This window comes from Lethenteron reissneri, chromosome 58 (genome assembly GCF_015708825.2).
Source record: "Lethenteron reissneri isolate LAM-NWPU_2019-01 chromosome 58, ASM1570882v1, whole genome shotgun sequence".
NCBI classification, from domain to species: Eukaryota; Metazoa; Chordata; class Hyperoartia; order Petromyzontiformes; family Petromyzontidae; genus Lethenteron; species Lethenteron reissneri.
This window is the reverse complement of record NC_083836.1, coordinates 10,322,465-10,340,612: the sequence shown is the minus strand read 5'-3', so window position 1 is coordinate 10,340,612 and position 18,148 is coordinate 10,322,465. Positions and strand designations below refer to the sequence as shown.

Sequence of the window (18,148 nt, the reverse complement as noted above, 5' to 3'; positions counted from 1 at the left end):
GGTATTGCTCTCCATTAAGTTCAGCTGTTAACTCGTAACTGCGCATGATAATGGACTTCATTATATTGCAGACATTGTGGCATTCCCACTCCATGGAGCTATACCCACAACAAGTTAACCTGTGTGATGGGCATTCAATTCTAGTTGGCATAATGTTTTTTATTATTATTATCACTTTTAAAAATATAGAGGCTAAGACATTTTTATTACACGTATTCTTTTTCAAAACTCTTTCGCTATCCATGATGACATTGTTTCTACAGATAATTAGCGTTCAAAGTTGTGTTGCTATTAATGGGAGCACAGTGCACAAACCATTTCACCGTTGCTGCATCAAGAGGAGTGATGTGCCGATGCCGCTAACACTGACATCGTGTTTCTCGCTTCAATCAGGAGCTTTCAAAGAGTGCCACGCGGTGCTGCCTCCACAAGTCTTCTTCGACAACTGCGTGTTCGACCTGTGTGCCACGGACGGGGACCACGGCTCATTGTGCCAGGCCCTGCAGGCCTACGCCGACCAGTGCGCCCAAGCTGGGGTCATCGTCACGTGGAGGAACAACACCTTCTGCCGTGAGTGCAGCACCTGCTGTGATGTCACCGCCACACTGATTGCCCAGCCATTAAATTTGATTGTGATTTGATGGACATGTGATCGTAAATCTGCTAATCTATAGATGCCTAGATACACCACGCAATTTTGATATAATAAGTGAAATTCAAACCTAACTAGGGTTCTGCATTGCATGACAGACGCATTGTTAATAGTGCGGGTGTATTATCCATGAATACTCACCATCTGCTTTACATTGGATGCTACAGATTCCCTGACATTTTAAACAAAGTGGCCTTTTGTGTGATGGTGTTGTTGAAATTTGCTAAATGTCTAAAATGATCTGCCAATTTCTCGATCTGGATTACAAATAACAACATTGCTCTTACTGGCAGACTAATTCCGATGACAAGCTGGTGCTCAGTCACCTTGTGCAGCCCATAGTCAGCTGCCAATATCCAGCCGCCTTTGATTATTTATGCGATCTAACCCAAAAAAAAACTGTATTATGGATCATATTGGTCATGAAAGCCTTTGTGTAAAACCGCCTTTGAATGTTTGAGATAATATGTGGCTCAAGGTGTGTTAAGTTTTTCAAGTATTTAAGCACCATTGGAAATCAAAGATTATTAAAGATTATTGTTGTGTGTGGCACCCACAGCATTCCCGTGTGAACCTGGCAGCCACTATGAGAGCTGTGCCCCACCGTGCCCGGCCACCTGCAGCAACGCAAGTCTCCCGGGTGGCTGCAACCAGCAATGTGCGGAGGGCTGTGTCTGTGACGACGGCTTTGTCCTCTCTGGGGACAAGTGTGTCCCTGTGGAGCAGTGCGGTTGCCTGGATAACAATGGCCACTACCATCCGGTGAGTTAGGCAAAGATGTGTACGTAAATCCCTATCCTAGGCTTTGTGTTTTATACAGGCCAACACAAGTTTGAATCTTCCTTAATTAAAATAGTATTTCAAGTCACAGTCAAAAGCAATCACGTTTTTATTTATTTACTCGTCATCATATAATAGCTAAAAGGTTAACTGAGATGTTTCTAAAGACATTGCATTTGTATCTCAGCTCGGGGAGAGCTGGTTTGAGTCGCACGACTGCAGCAAGCGCTGCATCTGTGTCAATCCTGGCGGCGATGTCAGCTGTGACCCCTGGGTCTGTAAGGACGATGAGACCTGCAGTGTGGAGGATGGCATCCTGGGCTGTCACACACAGGGTGAGTGCTCCCTGCCTGACTTTTCAGTCGACATATAATGCTCTGAAACATTGTTCTCCAGGTCCAGATGATCACACCCCAAAACTGTACACTAATTTATCCCGTGTAATGGTGTGGAGGGGTTGCCCGGATGAAACTAAATATGGATAATTCAAAACATAAATTCTACAAAAACATATTTCTTAGTTAGATAGAATGGGGATGAATAAATAATGATGACTTCTCTCGCACCATAACATAGCAAGCCATTGGAAGGTTGCTGAACAGAATGTGTAGAATGTGTTGTCTATCTTTATTGTTTCATAAAGTTATAAGTATTTTTGCTGACATGTTGAATTATTGCCATAACCTATGCAATAATTCATCATGAAGCAGGGGTAGCTCGGAATTCAATCAGCCCACACGTAAGAATTAAAATATTTTTGTTACAATCAAGGATAACCTGCCCACACATTGTATTTGTGTCCGAATTATTATTCATTGTCTTTGACCAAAGCACTTTAATTGCACCCCATCAACTTCGACGTTGTCAGCGAAGCAGCATTGAGCCTGATAAGTTCTTGGATGGGTTACCAGCAAGGCTTGGGGCTATAAGAATGCAATAATATATAATTATTGTAACCTCTTATGTGTGTGGGTTATCTCCAGGTGCTCTGGTTTCCTCCCACATGGCCAAACTTCTAAACAAAACTCTCTTGAAACTTAGTGAGCTTTTCCTGAATGTATAATTGGCATCCTAATTTTTTAAAGAGATGGATAGCTTAATATTTATTTTTCAATGACACTCTTTGGTCTACTTTCAATCAACAACAGTAACAACAATGTTATAACCACAACCATAACCACATTCTAACCACAACCATAAGCACATAATTTCAACTATAAACACATGATCACAACTACAGTATAAGCACATTATAATCACAACCATAACCGCATTACAGCCACAACCATAAGCACAACAATGCATTGGAAACTGGCCCGATTACAAATTTCACCACCAAATCCAGACCGTACCAGCTGAGCCTGAGCGCAAAGCGGGGAGGGGGTAGGATGCATGCGAACATTGCCGAATAAAACAATACAAATGTGTCTGTTTCAGCATGAGTTAACGTCCAATAATAGACACATGATATTTATATTTGTATGTATATTCGCATACCTTAAATTTCGATTTAAAGCTTTCGTGACTGCAGGGATTCATCTTCTTGGTTCTTTCGGTAAAGTCACGTAGAAGGAAAATAATAAAATAATAAAAATAAAACATAATAAAATAATTCTCACGGCGTTTCGGCCACAACGCAAGCAGCCGTCTTCAGGTGGAGAATAGGTCTGTCGAGAGACAGACCTGCGTTGCGGCCGAAACGTCGTGATAATTATTTTATTATGTTTTATTTGTATTATTTTATTATTTTCCTTCTACGTGACTTTACCGAAAGAACAAAGAAGATTCGCATACATTTACACTCTTGTCTCGGAATGCCCTCAGCAAGAGACCATGTTTCTATTTTTATCCATGTTTTCCTCCATGTAGCATTTGAGAGATTCAGAGTGTGACAGATGGACAGACGAATGGATACATGCGAATTATATATATATAGATAGAAATAGACATCTTAGTGTGTATTATATATGCTGTGTATAACAACAAAAATGTAAATATTAAAAATTACCAAAGGAATTCAAAACGAATGGCAGAACATGTTTTTATAACAGAATCATGTAAAATAGACAATGTTTTTTGTGCTTGAAAAGAGTGTCAGGAATGATGGTGGAGAGGTTTTGTGAGAAAAGTGGAGTAAAAGCCTTCGAAATGTTTAGGACACTGGATACCAAGAGTGAATTGGCTAAAAAAGGACATTGCGCCCACTCCGCAGTCAAGTGAACTACATCAGCAGATCCAGAGGACATTGATACATCTCCAGCAGTCTATTCTAAATGGCAGCTTGGATATATTTTAAGCCATTTACTTTGGTAAATTCAAAGACAATATGTAACATATTTGACAATTTACCATGAAAAGGTCAGCATTCTCACAACTCTGTATTAATAACAAATACACATTTTCATGAACTAATTCGCGATGTGGTATCATCAGAGTCGACACCAGCACCAACTCCATCAGCACCAGCTCCACCACAGTCTACAGATTTACCAGCAACTGAATTTCCAATACCAACAACAAAGTCACCGTCAGCAATATCATCACCACCAAGTAAATATACCAAATACAGCACTTAATACATTGTTTACTCTCAGACAACATGAAAAATGTCACTGAATATTGGTTTAGCAGCACTAATATACATTTCTTATGAAATCTTAATTCAAAAATCCTCAAGAGCTAATTGATGACCTGTCTATTACATTTCTTACACAATAAAGGCACCGATGCCCCATCAACATCAGCACCAAATCCTCCAGCACAATCGACACCAGGTAAATGCACACTATACAAATATATGACATAAAGATCACAGCACGGTAATAATACATGATTTACCACCAAACATCATTGTGATACGTAATAAACATAGTTTAAAATGTTTTTAAAGGTTCACGAGAATGAACATCAACGCAATACAATCCTGCACAAATAATTCACTTCTTACTTGCGTGTAACATTCTCTGTGTAATGAAGGCACTGAAGCCCCACCGTTCAAATCAACACCAGCTCCTCCACAGACTACAGATTTGCCCCCAACTGTATTTCCAACATCGACAACAAAATCACCATCAGCAGCGTCAACACCAAGTAAATGCACCCAATATAAACATCACAATACTACAGCGCTACATCAAGACCTTTTGCAACGAAACATAATTCATTTTTCTCCAATAATAAATACAATTCAATATAAAATATATGATAATACACTTGTACACTTAACTTAAACATATACCGCTTTCACAAAGAGAAACCACTTTTTGATGCAAAACGTCTTTGCATTAAAATACTGAACAATAATTTCACAATTAGCATGGTTGGCTATGTACGACGCGAAAGAATTCAACATGCTGAATACAATGACAAATGAAACACCTAAAACCCATACGTTTTCCTTCCGTGTTATTCGCTCTATAAAGGCACTGAAGCACCATCGTTAGAATCAACATCATCACCAAATCCTCCAGCAGGATCAACACCAGGTAAATGTACCCAATACAAAGATGACATTGAGAGCACTAGTACAACAACAATACAAGATTTACCGCAACAGATAATTTGTTAAATTAATTAACAAAAATAAACTCATTACAGGTAGTCCCCGACTTACGATGGAGATGCGTTACGACGACCCCATCGTAAGTCGAAGATGGCCCAGCCTACCCAGGAGTCTTAAAGAATGGTGATTATTTAGCAAAACAGAGCAATTTACAGTACTGTACTGTATAAATTATAAGCGTACAGTACATCCCGGCAGCGTCCCAACGTACAGTATCGTACCTCGAAACGGTGCTGCGTTTGCCTGCCGCACGAGATGTAAAATATTTTATAATTTTGTCGAATTGCTATCGCCATCGTAAGATCGAAGTATCGTAAGTCGGGGACTACCTGTATTTTCAAATGTTCACGATGATGAACTTTAATGCAATACAGTACTCCATGTATAATTCACTTCTTACTTGCCTGTAACGTTGTTTACGCAATGAATGCACTGTAGCCCAAATATTAGAATCAACAAAACCAATTCCTCCAGCTCCACATCTACCAACATACACGCAGAAATCGACCACATTCCCATCGGCACCATCCAGGTCAATTAAATTCACATAGTGCAATTGACACATTGACGGTAAGGCCTCCTAATAATCCAGCATGTCAAACAAATACCACATTGCCATATTCATGTTCAAATTTCATTTGCAAATAAAAAAATTTAAACCAAAATAATACGACACAATGCACTAAACAGTCAAATTTAAAAATATAATTACTTTCATGCATAGTTAAAATATCTGCCTTAATTCGTTTAATTGGAATTTAGGAAATGAATCTTTCACAGTTTGAAACCAACCGATTATCCCCTCATCCTATGCAAAAATTTAACAATTCCTGAGGCTATTTTCAATCAATTGGTCAAAATACTATAAATATTGGTACAGCAACAATAATAGATGTATTTTAAAAATGTAATGCAATATTCCTCAACAGCTAATTAGTGACCTGGCCATCACGTTTCTTACACAATGAAGGCACTGAGGCCCTACAATTAGAATCAACATCAGCACCAAATCCTGCAGCAGAATCGACACTAGATAAATGCTTTCAATAGAAAATATGACATTGAAATCACAGCACTGTAACAATACATGATTTACCACCAAACATTGTTATAAACAATTTTTTTTAATTTCACGAGAATGAACATCAACACAATACAATCCTGCACAAATAATTCACTTCTTACTTGAGTGTAACACTCTCTGTGCAATGAAGGCACCGAAGCCCCTCATTTCGACTCAACACCAGCTCCTCCACAGTCTACAGATTTACCACCAACTGAATTTCCAGCACCAACAACAAAGTCACCATCAGCAGTGTCAACACCAAGTAAATATACCAAATAAAGCACTTAATAGATTGTTTACTATCAGACAACATTAAACATTTGACTGTGAATTTTGGTTTAGCAGCACTAATATACATTTTTTATAAAATCTTGATTCAAAAATTCTCAAGAGCTAATTGATGACCTGTCTGTTACATTTCTTACACAATAAAGGCACCGATGCCCCATCATTAGAATCAACATCAGCATCAAATCCTCCACCACAATCCACACCAGGTAAATGCACCCAATACAAATATGAAAATACTACAGAACTACATCAAGACATTTTACAACGAAGCATAATTTATTTTGCTGCAATAATAAATACAATTAAAGGATTGTGTATATACCAGTACACTCGTGTACTTAAAAACACAAGCATAAACCGCTTTCAAATATAAAATACAGAACAATATTTTCACGAGACTCATTAAAATTTCAATGCTGAAAGATGTATTTTTCACAATCACTACTGAATCACCAAAAAACATACATTTCCCTGCTGTGCTTTTTGACATATAAAGGCACAGAAGCCCCTTCGTTAGAATCAACATCAGCACCACATTTTCCAGCAGGATCAACAACAGGTAAATGTGCCCAAAACAAATGACATTGAGATCACAGCACCGTAACAATACATAATTGCCATTGTGCTTATTTCTAACAACGCCTGATGGTAAATTATAATTTTTAAAGGTTCACGATTATTAGAAACATAAATATAATCCTTCACAAATAATATAATTCAATTCTTGCCTGTAACGTTCTCTCTGCAATGAAGTCACCGAGGTCCCACCTTTTGAATCCACGCCAGCTCCTCTGCATCTACAGATGTACTTGCAACTGCATTTCCCACATCAATAAAATCACCATCAGCAGTGTCAACACCAAGTAAATATACCAAATAAAGCACTTAATAGATTGTTTACTATCAGACAACATTAAACATTTGACTGTGAATTTTGGTTTAGCAGCACTAATATACATTTCTTATAAAATCTTAATTCAAATTTGTTTAACACAATAAAGGCACCGATGCCCCATCATTAGAATCAACATCAGCATCAAATCCTCCAGCACAATCCACTCCACGTAAATGCACCTAATACAAATATGACATTGAGATCACAGCACCGTAACAATACATGATTTACCACCAAACATTGTTATAAACAAACAATGTTTTTAAAGGTTCACGAGAATGAACATCAACTTAATACACTTCTGCACAAATAATTCACTTCTTACTTGCGTGTAACACTCTCTGTGTAATGAAGGCACCGAAGCCCCTCCTTTTGACTCAACACCAGCTCCTCCACAGTCTACAGATTTACCACCAACTGAATTTCCAGCACCAACAACAAAGTCACCATCAGCAGTGTCAACACCAAGTAAATATACCAAATAAAGCACTTAATAGATTGTTTACTATCAGACAACATTAAACATTTGACTGTGAATTTTGGTTTAGCAGCACTAATATACATTTTTTATTAAATCTTAATTCAAAAATTCTCAAGAGCTAATTGATGACCTGTCTGTTACATTTCTTACACAATAAAGGCACCGATGCCCCATCATTAGAATCCACATCAGCATCAAATCCTCCACCACAATCCACACCAGGTAAATGCACCCAATACAAATATGACATTGATATCACAGCACCGTAACAATACATGATTTACCACCAAACACCATTGTAATAAAAGACTCACGATTATGAACGTCAATGCAATACAATCCTGCACAAATAATTCACTTCTTGCTTGCGAGTAACATTCTTTATCTAATGAAGGCACCGAAGCCCCTCCTTTCGACTCAACACCAGCTCCTTCACAGACTACAGATTTACCCCCAACTGTATTTGCAACATCAACAACAGAATCACCATCGGCAGCGTCAACACCAAGTAAATGCACCCAATATAAACATGAAAATACTACAGCACTACATCAAGACATTTTACAACGAAGCATAATTCATTTTGCTGCAATAATAAATACAATAAAAGGATTGTGTATATACCAGTACACTCGTGTACTTAAAAACACAAGCATAAACCGCTTTCAAATATAATAAAATACAGAACAATATTTTCACGAGACTCATTAAAATTTCAATGCTTAAAATTTCAATGCTGAAAGATGTATTTTTCACAATGACTACTGAATCACCAAAAAACATACATTTCCCTGCTGTGCTTTTTGACATATAAAGGCACAGAGGCCCCTTCGTTAGAATCAACATCAGCACCACATTTTCCAGCAGGATCAACAACAGGTAAATGTACCCAAAACAAATGACATTGAGATCACAGCACCGTAACAATACATAATTGTCATTGTGCGTATTTCTAACAATGCCTGATGGTAGATTATAATTTTTAAAGGTTCACGATTATTAGAAACATAAATATAATCCTTCACAAATAATATAATTCAATTCTTGCCTGTAACGTTCTCTCTGCAATGAAGTCACCGAGGTCCCACCTTTTGAATCCACGCCAGCTCTTCTGCATCTACAGATGTACTTGCAACTGCATTTCCCACATCAATAAAATCACCATCAGCAGTGTCAACACCAAGTAAATATACCAAATAAAGCACTTAATAGATTGTTTACTATCAGACAACATTAAACATTTGACTGTGAATTTTGGTTTAGCAGCACTAATATACATTTCTTATAAAATCTTAATTCAAATTTGTTTTACACAATAAAGGCACCGATGCCCCATCATTAGAATCAACATCAGCATCAAATCCTCCACCACAATCCACACCAGGTAAATGCACCCAATACAAATATGACATTGATATCACAGCACCGTAACAATACATGATTTACCACCAAACACCATTGTAATAAAAGACTCACGATTATGAACGTCAATGCAATGCAATACTGCACAAATAATTCACTTCTTACTTGCGTGTAACATTCTCTATCTAATGAAGGCACCGAAGCCCCTCCTTTCGACTCAACACCAGCTCCTTCACAGACTACAGATTTACCCCCAACTGTATTTGCAACATCAACAACAGAATCACCATCGGCAGCGTCAACACCAAGTAAATGCACCCAATATAAACATGAAAATACTACAGCACTACATCAAGACATTTTACACCGAAGCATAATTCATTTTGCTGCAATAATAAATACAATTAAAGGATTGTGTATATACCAGTACACTCGTGTACTTAAAAACACAAGCATAAACCGCTTTCAAATATAATAAAATACAGAACAATATTTTCACGAGACTCATTAAAATTTCAATGCTGAAAGATGTATTTTTCACAATGACTACTGAATCACCAAAAAACATACATTTCCCTGCTGTGCTTTTTGACATATAAAGGCACAGAGGCCCCTTCGTTAGAATCGACATCAGCACCACATTTTCCAGCAGGATCAACAACAGGGAAATGTGCCCAAAACAAATGACATTGAGATCACAGCACCGTAACAATACATAATTGTCATTGTGCTTATTTCTAACAACGCCTGATGGTAAATTATAATTTTTAAAGGTTCACGATTATTAGAAACATAAATATAATCTCGATTTAAAGCTTTCGTGACTACAGGGATTCATCTTCTTGGTTCTTTCGGTAAAGTCACGTAGAAGGGAAGTAATAAAATAATAAAAATAAAACATAATAATAGAATTATTTTATTTTATTATGTTTTATTTTTATTATTTTATTACTTCCCTTCTACGTGACTTTACCGAAAGAACCAAGAAGATAAATATAATCCTTCACAAATAATTCAACTCTTGCCTGTAACGTTCTCTCTGCAATGAAGTCACCGAGGTCCCACCTTTTGAATCCATGCCAGCTCCTCTGCATCTACAGATGTACTTGCAACTGCATTTCCCACATCAATAAAATCACCATCAGCAGTGTCAACACCAATTAAATACGCACAACACACATCCAACTTGAGATTACAGTGCTCTCAGTTTTCACAGTAATGATGAAAGTATCATAATTTAGAGACTGAAATTAATGTCCAATGTATAAAATGTTTCTTCGTTAGGAATTATAAAATGTATATCAGGCTAAAGAATCGGTAATTTGAATATAAATGTGCATTGAAAATGCTGTGTTTTAACGTATTTAACCATTTAAAAAACACATTAAACATTATTAACGGTGGCATGCAATGAGACCATATCTATCAAATAATTCGCCCGATAAACACACATTTGTTAAATTGGTGTTATAACGCCTTAGTTCTAGATGCACGTTCTTTAAGAAATGTACATAGCCATTTCATGGTGCATGTTTTCATTCCATCAGTTGTGATGACTGTTAAACCTTTTGCACCACCTAACGACACTTCAAATTCAGAAAAACATATCACACAGCTATCCTGTAAATTTCAGCTTATTTTATATTTTCCATCACCATAAACTTAATGACAAAATCCTGTCCCATAGCACATGACAACCATGACACACCGTGAACTGCCATCTGATAATACCCAAACTGCTTTGCGCATTTGTCATGTCATTTGACATGGGAATTTGCAGATGTTTCCACGACCACTTGTGTTATTTTATGATTATCTAAACAAAAAAAGTGCATGTTCATATCGAATCATCCTTAATAATACACGTATCCATGGATTTACGATAGGGATGCATTCTTTAAAAAACATGCATAAAACTAAATTTTGTGAATCAGAATTACTTTACCAATCCATTTTATAAAAAAAAATTCGGGATGTGTTTTGGACAATCATTCCAACTCTACTCTTAACCTTAAAATATACACCTATATCACCCTTCACAATCCAAAAATAATAATAATAATAATGAAGAATATAGATGTGAAAACGATTGAATAATACATTTAGAAGAAAAATAATTTACCTTTTCGGGAAACTCACGAAAAGATATGATTGTTGGAATGAACAGAAAGATGATGTGGAAGCGTTACTGTTGCACTGCAGGGATACCGTGACACTGTCGCGGATGGATGATGCAACCTCCCTGATGCTTCTTGTTTGATCTAATTGCGCGTGCCGTTGGAAATTTCGTTAACGCATAATTCGAATTCGTTGTGTCAATAATCGAAAAGTGTCCATAATTTGTTAATTCTGTAAATGCGACATTTCGTAAACCAAACATTCCTCCCATTAGAATCGACGCCAGGACCAACTCGTCCGCCAGCAAGCACTACCACGACCAATACGACAGCAGCTCCTCCAAGTAAACACTGCACTCACAGCACCCGCTTTGGTATATGCCAGGGACTGAGAGAGTGCCCTTATATAGAAATGGATAGGCTGATGGCTTTATGTATGTGGAAAATATTTTCTTTAAGTATGCATACGTCATTTGGAAAATAATTGGAGTGCGGTGATGGTTTGGGTCAGACCTGATTTGATCTTGAACAGATCTGAATCCAATTTTACAACTCATCAAATGTTCAAGTCCAGTTTTACTGTCTGAATCGGATAAAATGATATACCCATATTAGTGACAAGGTTTACATTACTGCATAACTATTTTCCTTTTTCAAAATGCGATTACTTTGGAGGGACACAACTAGAAATCACACCAGGATATGTGTTTATATATCAGGCAGTTATTTCAGTTTGATTGGTTCATGATAGATCAGCAAAATGGAAACTGACAATGAACTAAAAATTCCATAAATAAGCATGGAGTGGTGCATGGTTGATATTACACTAGAAGAACGAAATAGAAGCACATGGATCAGAGAGCATATGCCAGTTCAAGTTTACGACTCAATATACTCAATCTATGGGTTGCCGAGGAGTGTCTACCATTTAATTTTATACAATGCTCTCATAACTCAACAATTTTAAATTGTGATTTTATTAACATAAAAAATATATAATAAATAATATTTTCCATTACTGTATTCCTATAGCATTGTGGCTACTTGTACTAGATATAATAGGACCAGCACATCAAGATGTGATAAGATTATGTTTAATGAAATTGTGAAACATCCAATTCTGTATCTGACGAATCGCGCACCATTCTGCATCATATGCCACTTTTGTGAAAAAAACATTTTATTTCTCTATTTTCAGAACCTGGTGACTGCGTGATCACTGGAGACCCTCACTACATCACGTTCGACAAGACGACGCACCACTTCATGGGCGAGTGCAGCTACACGGCAGCCATCCCGTGCAACCAGAGCTCCACCCTGCCCCACTTCAACGTGGAGACAACAAATGAGTTCCGGGGCGGCAGCACGGCCGTGTCTTACGTCAAGGAGGTCCACGTGGATGTCTACGGCCACAGGTTCACCTTGGCCAAAGGACGCCGGGTGCTGGTGAGGGTTTCACTTCACACTTGAATTGTTATTTGCACAGAGCTGGTGCGTGCCATTCAGGAACCATCGCCACAGAGCACAACACTCTCACACACTGCTCTCTCAATAACTGTAATGTTCCTTATGATGCTTCGTTGCATTGTCCTAGACAGGCTTCCATTTTCAAAAACATTTACTTTGAATTTAACAATGTCCACGGTGTTGCCTGATGGTCATAAGAGGCTTCCTTATCTGAGACTTAGGAATTGGAAGAATGACCAAATATATGTGAAAATTCAAGCCATGTTTATGCTATGAATCTTTGGTGGAAGAATGTCGATGTTTACAAAGTATCGTGGAGGAAATTTGCATGAGTTAAATCAATCCTTTCTGTTCTATGATCTACTATGCATTGCTGATCCTACTGGAAGGTCTCTATAAAATGCTCTGTGTTTTGTTTACAGGTGGATGGGCTGCGTGTGACTCCTCCGATCCTCATATCCGGGGTGTACATCCAACTGAGTGGATCCTACGTTGTGCTCCAGACCGATTTCAATCTGGTTGTTCGGTTTGATGGGAACCACCACGTGGAGATAGTCGTGCCTGGAGAATACGCGGGGCAACTGTGCGGCATCTGCGGTGAGTTGACCACCAGAGAAAAGTGATGCAATAAGCAGCTGACTGGACACTTGGATAATGCATAACATCTCAATGTGATTGTAGTTGACAGAATATGCAGGCGTGACGATGAGTTTTAATCTCTTTTTGTTCCATTTTAATATATTCATTTAAAATCCGAGTTCATAAGGATAAAAGTACGGATGCCTCAGCTAAACAGGCTACAGATACGTAATTATTTCTAATTATGTGTAATCATATACAAAAATAGAATATCTGCTTGAACTTTCTACAATAGAATTTCAGTTATTATTTTTTCAAGTTTTTCATGTAAACCATGTATATCGAAAATCGTATATTGCAATGCTTTGTGTTGTTTTACAGGGAACTTTAATGGAGATGGCTCAGATGACAATCTGAAGCCGGATGGGTCAGCAGCGGCCTCATCAAACGAGCTGGGAAACAGCTGGAGAGTGTTCAACAGCTCCGATGATGAGTGAGGATCCGTTCTTCTCAATAATCTCTATGCGTGACTGCTAATTACAACAGTATCATCCAAAAGCCTTTTGTGAAATACGCGTGGAAAGCATTGGTATTGAAAAGGAATTATATCTCCAGATAGAAAACGAGTGTCAGAATGAGCCACACAGCAACTTTAGATATGACTGCTGTGCCGCTGAGGGTATATGTATGGGTGTAGCAGTTTGGGCTACAGTGAGTGATCATCATGATGATGATGGTGATGGCGATGATGACTGTTACTGTGTTTGTGTTGATGTTTTCTGTTTTAAACTTGGTGACATTAACCTGCTTGTCGTTTGTTGACAGTTGTCAAGATGGTACCGGGGAAATACCTCCATGTGATGAGGATGACAAGGACGTGTATGAATCAGATTCATTCTGTGGAATAATTACTGACCCTGAGGGTGAGTATTGCTGTCTGTTATGTTTAGGTGTCACTACACGTTTAGGATTGGTTACTCATAACTCCACATAAGATTGGACTTGATGAGATTGAAGTCATGGCATTTCCACTTCATGTATGTGTATCATTGCAAGTTTAACTGTAATATATATTCTAGTCTGCACATTCATTATATTGTGCCATTTTTTTTTTATTATTATCTTATCACTGGAAAATAAATGTAGACATCAAAGCTCTTCTACAAACAGTTTTCTTCCGATCTCTCTTTTAATGACTGGTTCAGTTTTAATTTGCCATTGATATTTGCCACGTTTAGGAACTCCGGTGACTGAATTCAGAGTGCAGGACGCAAATAACTGTATCACCATTTCCCTCATTACTGCAATACTGTAGTCGTGAGATGTTTGTAAAAAATTTTGTGTTAAAGAGGATTGATGTGCCGATGCCGCTAACATTGACATCGTATTTCTTGCTTCGATCAGGAGCTTTCAAAGAGTGCCACGCGGTGCTGCCTCCACAAGTCTTCTTCGACAACTGCGTGTTCGACCTGTGTGCCATGGACGGGGACCACGGCTCGTTGTGCCAGGCCCTGCAGGCCTACGCCGACCAGTGCGCCCAAGCTGGGGTCATCGTCACGTGGAGGAACAACACCTTCTGCCGTGAGTGCAGCTCCCGCTGTGATGTCACCGCCACACTGATTGCTCGGGATGTTGCAATTAATAAAGGTGTATAACCTGAGTTCAAAGCCTGGTTTCAGTCACCCTTGGTTCAAATAGGATCTCACGCATATGAAGTTGATGGTTCATCTTCTTGGTTCTTTCGGTAAAGTCACATAGAAGGGAAGTAATAAAATAATAAAAATAAAACATAATAAAATTATTCTCACGACGTTTATTATGTTTTATTTTTATTGTTTTATTACTTCCCTTCAACGTGACTTTACCGAAAGAACCAAGAAGATGAATCCCTGCAGTCACGAAAGCTTTAAATCGAAATTTAAGTTGATGGTTGTTGCACATCATTTTGTTTATTTACAGTTCTTGAGAATGAAATATATCAGTTTGTCATGAACAAACAATCTCATGATTAAACATTTTTTCTTAACCATTCGAAGAAAGAAAAGTCCAGTATATATTTGTTTTTTACAGTTCCAAGTATTATTATTGTTTAAACCCTCATCTATAAGCCAATCAAAGCTTGTTTGGTAGCTCATATCCCACAAGCTGATTTTGCCCCTCAAAGATATAGAATACACAAACAAATTGAATGAGTCTGCAGCATCAATTGAAGGGAATACACAACTCAAAAGAAAACAGCTCTTATCTTGTAGGACTATTTGTTTGAATCTTCACGTTGGTGCCAGGCTGTCTGACATGAGTTTGTTTCTATGTTAGTCAAGTAATGCAATACTCTATTTAGGTATAGCTGCCACACAACTGCTGTGGCATCACAACACTACTGATACTCTGAATTGCATGGGAAATTGTGTCAGCTTTAGAGAGTACCGTAAATATACATTTTCACCCATTAATTTAAAATGCTGTATTTTTATCATCGATAAGTTGTGTATTTTTAGCATCGATAAATGTGAAAGTTAGTTGAAAAATACAATAATCTGAATTAAAAATGTCAACATTTAGTTGAAACTTCATACCAACAAAATATGACAAACAGGTGTCTTGTAAACTTCATGAGACCTCCTTTGCCAGCACCAAAATTTGAGAATAGAATGCATTCTGACCACAAGTATTGTGGTTATTGCAGACATGATTCCTTGCAAAAGGTTTCAATTTGGTGTTTTAACATCTCAACACCTGTTTTGTTGCCAGAAAAAAGGGGAAAACCTATTCTCATTTCTTGGAAACTGTTTATGAAGGATAGCTCAAAACACAGACATCATGGGAAACCCACGTCATAAGTGCGTAACAAACCCGGAGTGATATACCCTGAAATTGGGGACCGATTGGAGGAACTTGGGCTCACTGCCCGTCCACGGTAGGGCCAACGATGGGCAGTAGCATATTTGCAGGGGAGTTGAATAGGTAGGAATAGAGGGGGAGGGGGGAATAGAGGGGAGGGGGGGTAATATAACCACACAAACCCGGAAATAACATAAGTGCGATTCCCGAGTTTATCATTCTTGTTTTCCCCTCGAAACAACGGCCGTCATGTGTTTGCAATAATGGTTCAGTGTCAGAGTCCATCCCGTTCCCCCGGCCCCCATTTTTTCGGCCATTCATGCTGGGTTCAGCAGAAACGGAAAACCCCAAAACTAAGTTTAAAACTTGAGTGCCTAAATTAATTAAATAGTTGTCAACATTCAGAATGGTGCTGAAGCACTTTGATGACATTTCTATTGCGTGTGACACCCACAGCATTCCCGTGTGAACCGGGCAGCCACTATGAGAGCTGTGCCCCACCGTGCCCGGCCACCTGCAGTAACGCAAGTCTCCCGGGTGGCTGCAACCAGCAATGTGCGGAGGGCTGTGTCTGTGACGACGGCTTCGTTCTATCTGGGGACAAGTGTGTCCCTGTGGAGCAGTGCGGCTGCCTGGACTTTGACGACCAGTACCATCCGGTCAGTTGATTGATTTAGCATGACCAAGCAATGCATGTAATTGGTTACAATTTCCTGTCTCATGGTTTTGATAAAATTGAGTTGTGTACAGTAGAATATATTGATGTCTCGTATTTCAGAAAGAAGATATGTTTATATGTATTGATTAAGTTGAGTGGCTTTAATAAGACGATATATTTTTCAAACAATTCAACTTGCAAAGCCATAATCAATCTAGTTCCAGCATCATCTAATGTTACCACTCTGTCTCTGCAGCGTTGATACTGTTGGTTGCCATTCGGTCAGTCTCATCCATTGATTATCATTTCATTCCAGCGATGTAACCTGCCCAAGTCCACTTACTTTTCTTAAAAGTCAGTATTAATTACAGTTCTGTATATTTTTTCTGGGGATATGGTTTGCAATGATGTCGCACACTGTGAACGATCGCTACCCTGACGAGTAGACCGTGGTGGCAGGGCCCTCCTTCCATGCTGCTGATGAAGCGGCAGTCGCCTGTCTCTGCAAAACGAGCTCACTGATCCACGTGTTCTCCTTTATCTCAGTGTGATTCTCAGCCTGCTTATCCACGCTTATTGGTATATATTTGATGCAAAAATGCAAGCCTAAGTTTGTACTTAGGCATGATGTTAACAGAGTTTCTATCTCTGATATGCATATTTACATATAATCCAGCCTGCTAGTCAACAACTTCTGTATTGATCATTACATTTGGATCAATTTAAGTGAATGATATTTTGAATTCTCTGCTTATATGATCCATGAGCCAGACTCACCTTTAACTCAGAGTCCTTGATTTTCACAGTAGGACACCTACGCTATGTCACGTGTAAGATGAATTCAGCATTATCGATATAAATATTACTCACTCATTGATGGGTGATGGATAATGTTGCCCAATCACTGGACAGTTGTTCACTCTTTCTCCTATATGTAACATTTTCTCAGTATCGAATGTGAAAGAGGCAGCAATTCTTCTCATTCATGATATCACAAGCTTTGAATACTCTGTATTCCTCGAAATTATACTTTAAAGATTAAGTAAGCAAATAGACATGTATGCCTGGGTGATATTGTCATAGTATGGGGGAAGGGCAGTTGAACTATATATTTTTACTTATCATCTGTGTTGCGCGTGGCAGCTCGGGGAGAGCTGGTTCGAGTCGGGGAACTGCAGCGAGCGCTGCACGTGCTTGGATGGGGGAGACGTCAACTGCGAGGACTGGGAGTGCGAGAAGCACGAGATCTGCAGCGTGGAGGACGGCATCCTCGACTGCTACGCACGCGGTGAGTTGCTGCGTGGCGTCACAAATTAGGAAAGCCATGACGATCCTGTCACAGAGAATGAGAAACAGAGATGTTTATGCAGCCAGGTTCGAGGGAAGTGTGGTGCTGG

General features: G+C 38.6%; 1 protein-coding gene across 1 annotated transcript in view; it reads left to right on the top strand.

Annotated features, from left to right (window-relative positions):
* LOC133357470 (IgGFc-binding protein-like) overlaps window positions 1-18,148 on the top strand; it is a 122,070-nt gene that overhangs the window by 59,404 nt on the left and 44,518 nt on the right. Inside the window, 25 exon segments of the mRNA XM_061575415.1 lie at window positions 394-570; window positions 1,212-1,414; window positions 1,620-1,767; window positions 3,866-3,982; window positions 4,153-4,206; window positions 4,409-4,522; window positions 4,855-4,917; window positions 6,209-6,322; window positions 6,495-6,557; window positions 6,848-6,910; window positions 7,601-7,714; window positions 7,887-7,949; window positions 8,122-8,235; window positions 8,544-8,606; window positions 9,049-9,111; window positions 9,284-9,397; window positions 9,691-9,753; window positions 11,482-11,550; window positions 12,405-12,652; window positions 13,096-13,270; window positions 13,634-13,745; window positions 14,078-14,175; window positions 14,657-14,833; window positions 16,550-16,752; window positions 17,895-18,039. Coding sequence (XP_061431399.1) covers window positions 394-570; window positions 1,212-1,414; window positions 1,620-1,767; window positions 3,866-3,982; window positions 4,153-4,206; window positions 4,409-4,522; window positions 4,855-4,917; window positions 6,209-6,322; window positions 6,495-6,557; window positions 6,848-6,910; window positions 7,601-7,714; window positions 7,887-7,949; window positions 8,122-8,235; window positions 8,544-8,606; window positions 9,049-9,111; window positions 9,284-9,397; window positions 9,691-9,753; window positions 11,482-11,550; window positions 12,405-12,652; window positions 13,096-13,270; window positions 13,634-13,745; window positions 14,078-14,175; window positions 14,657-14,833; window positions 16,550-16,752; window positions 17,895-18,039 — 2,937 coding nt within the window.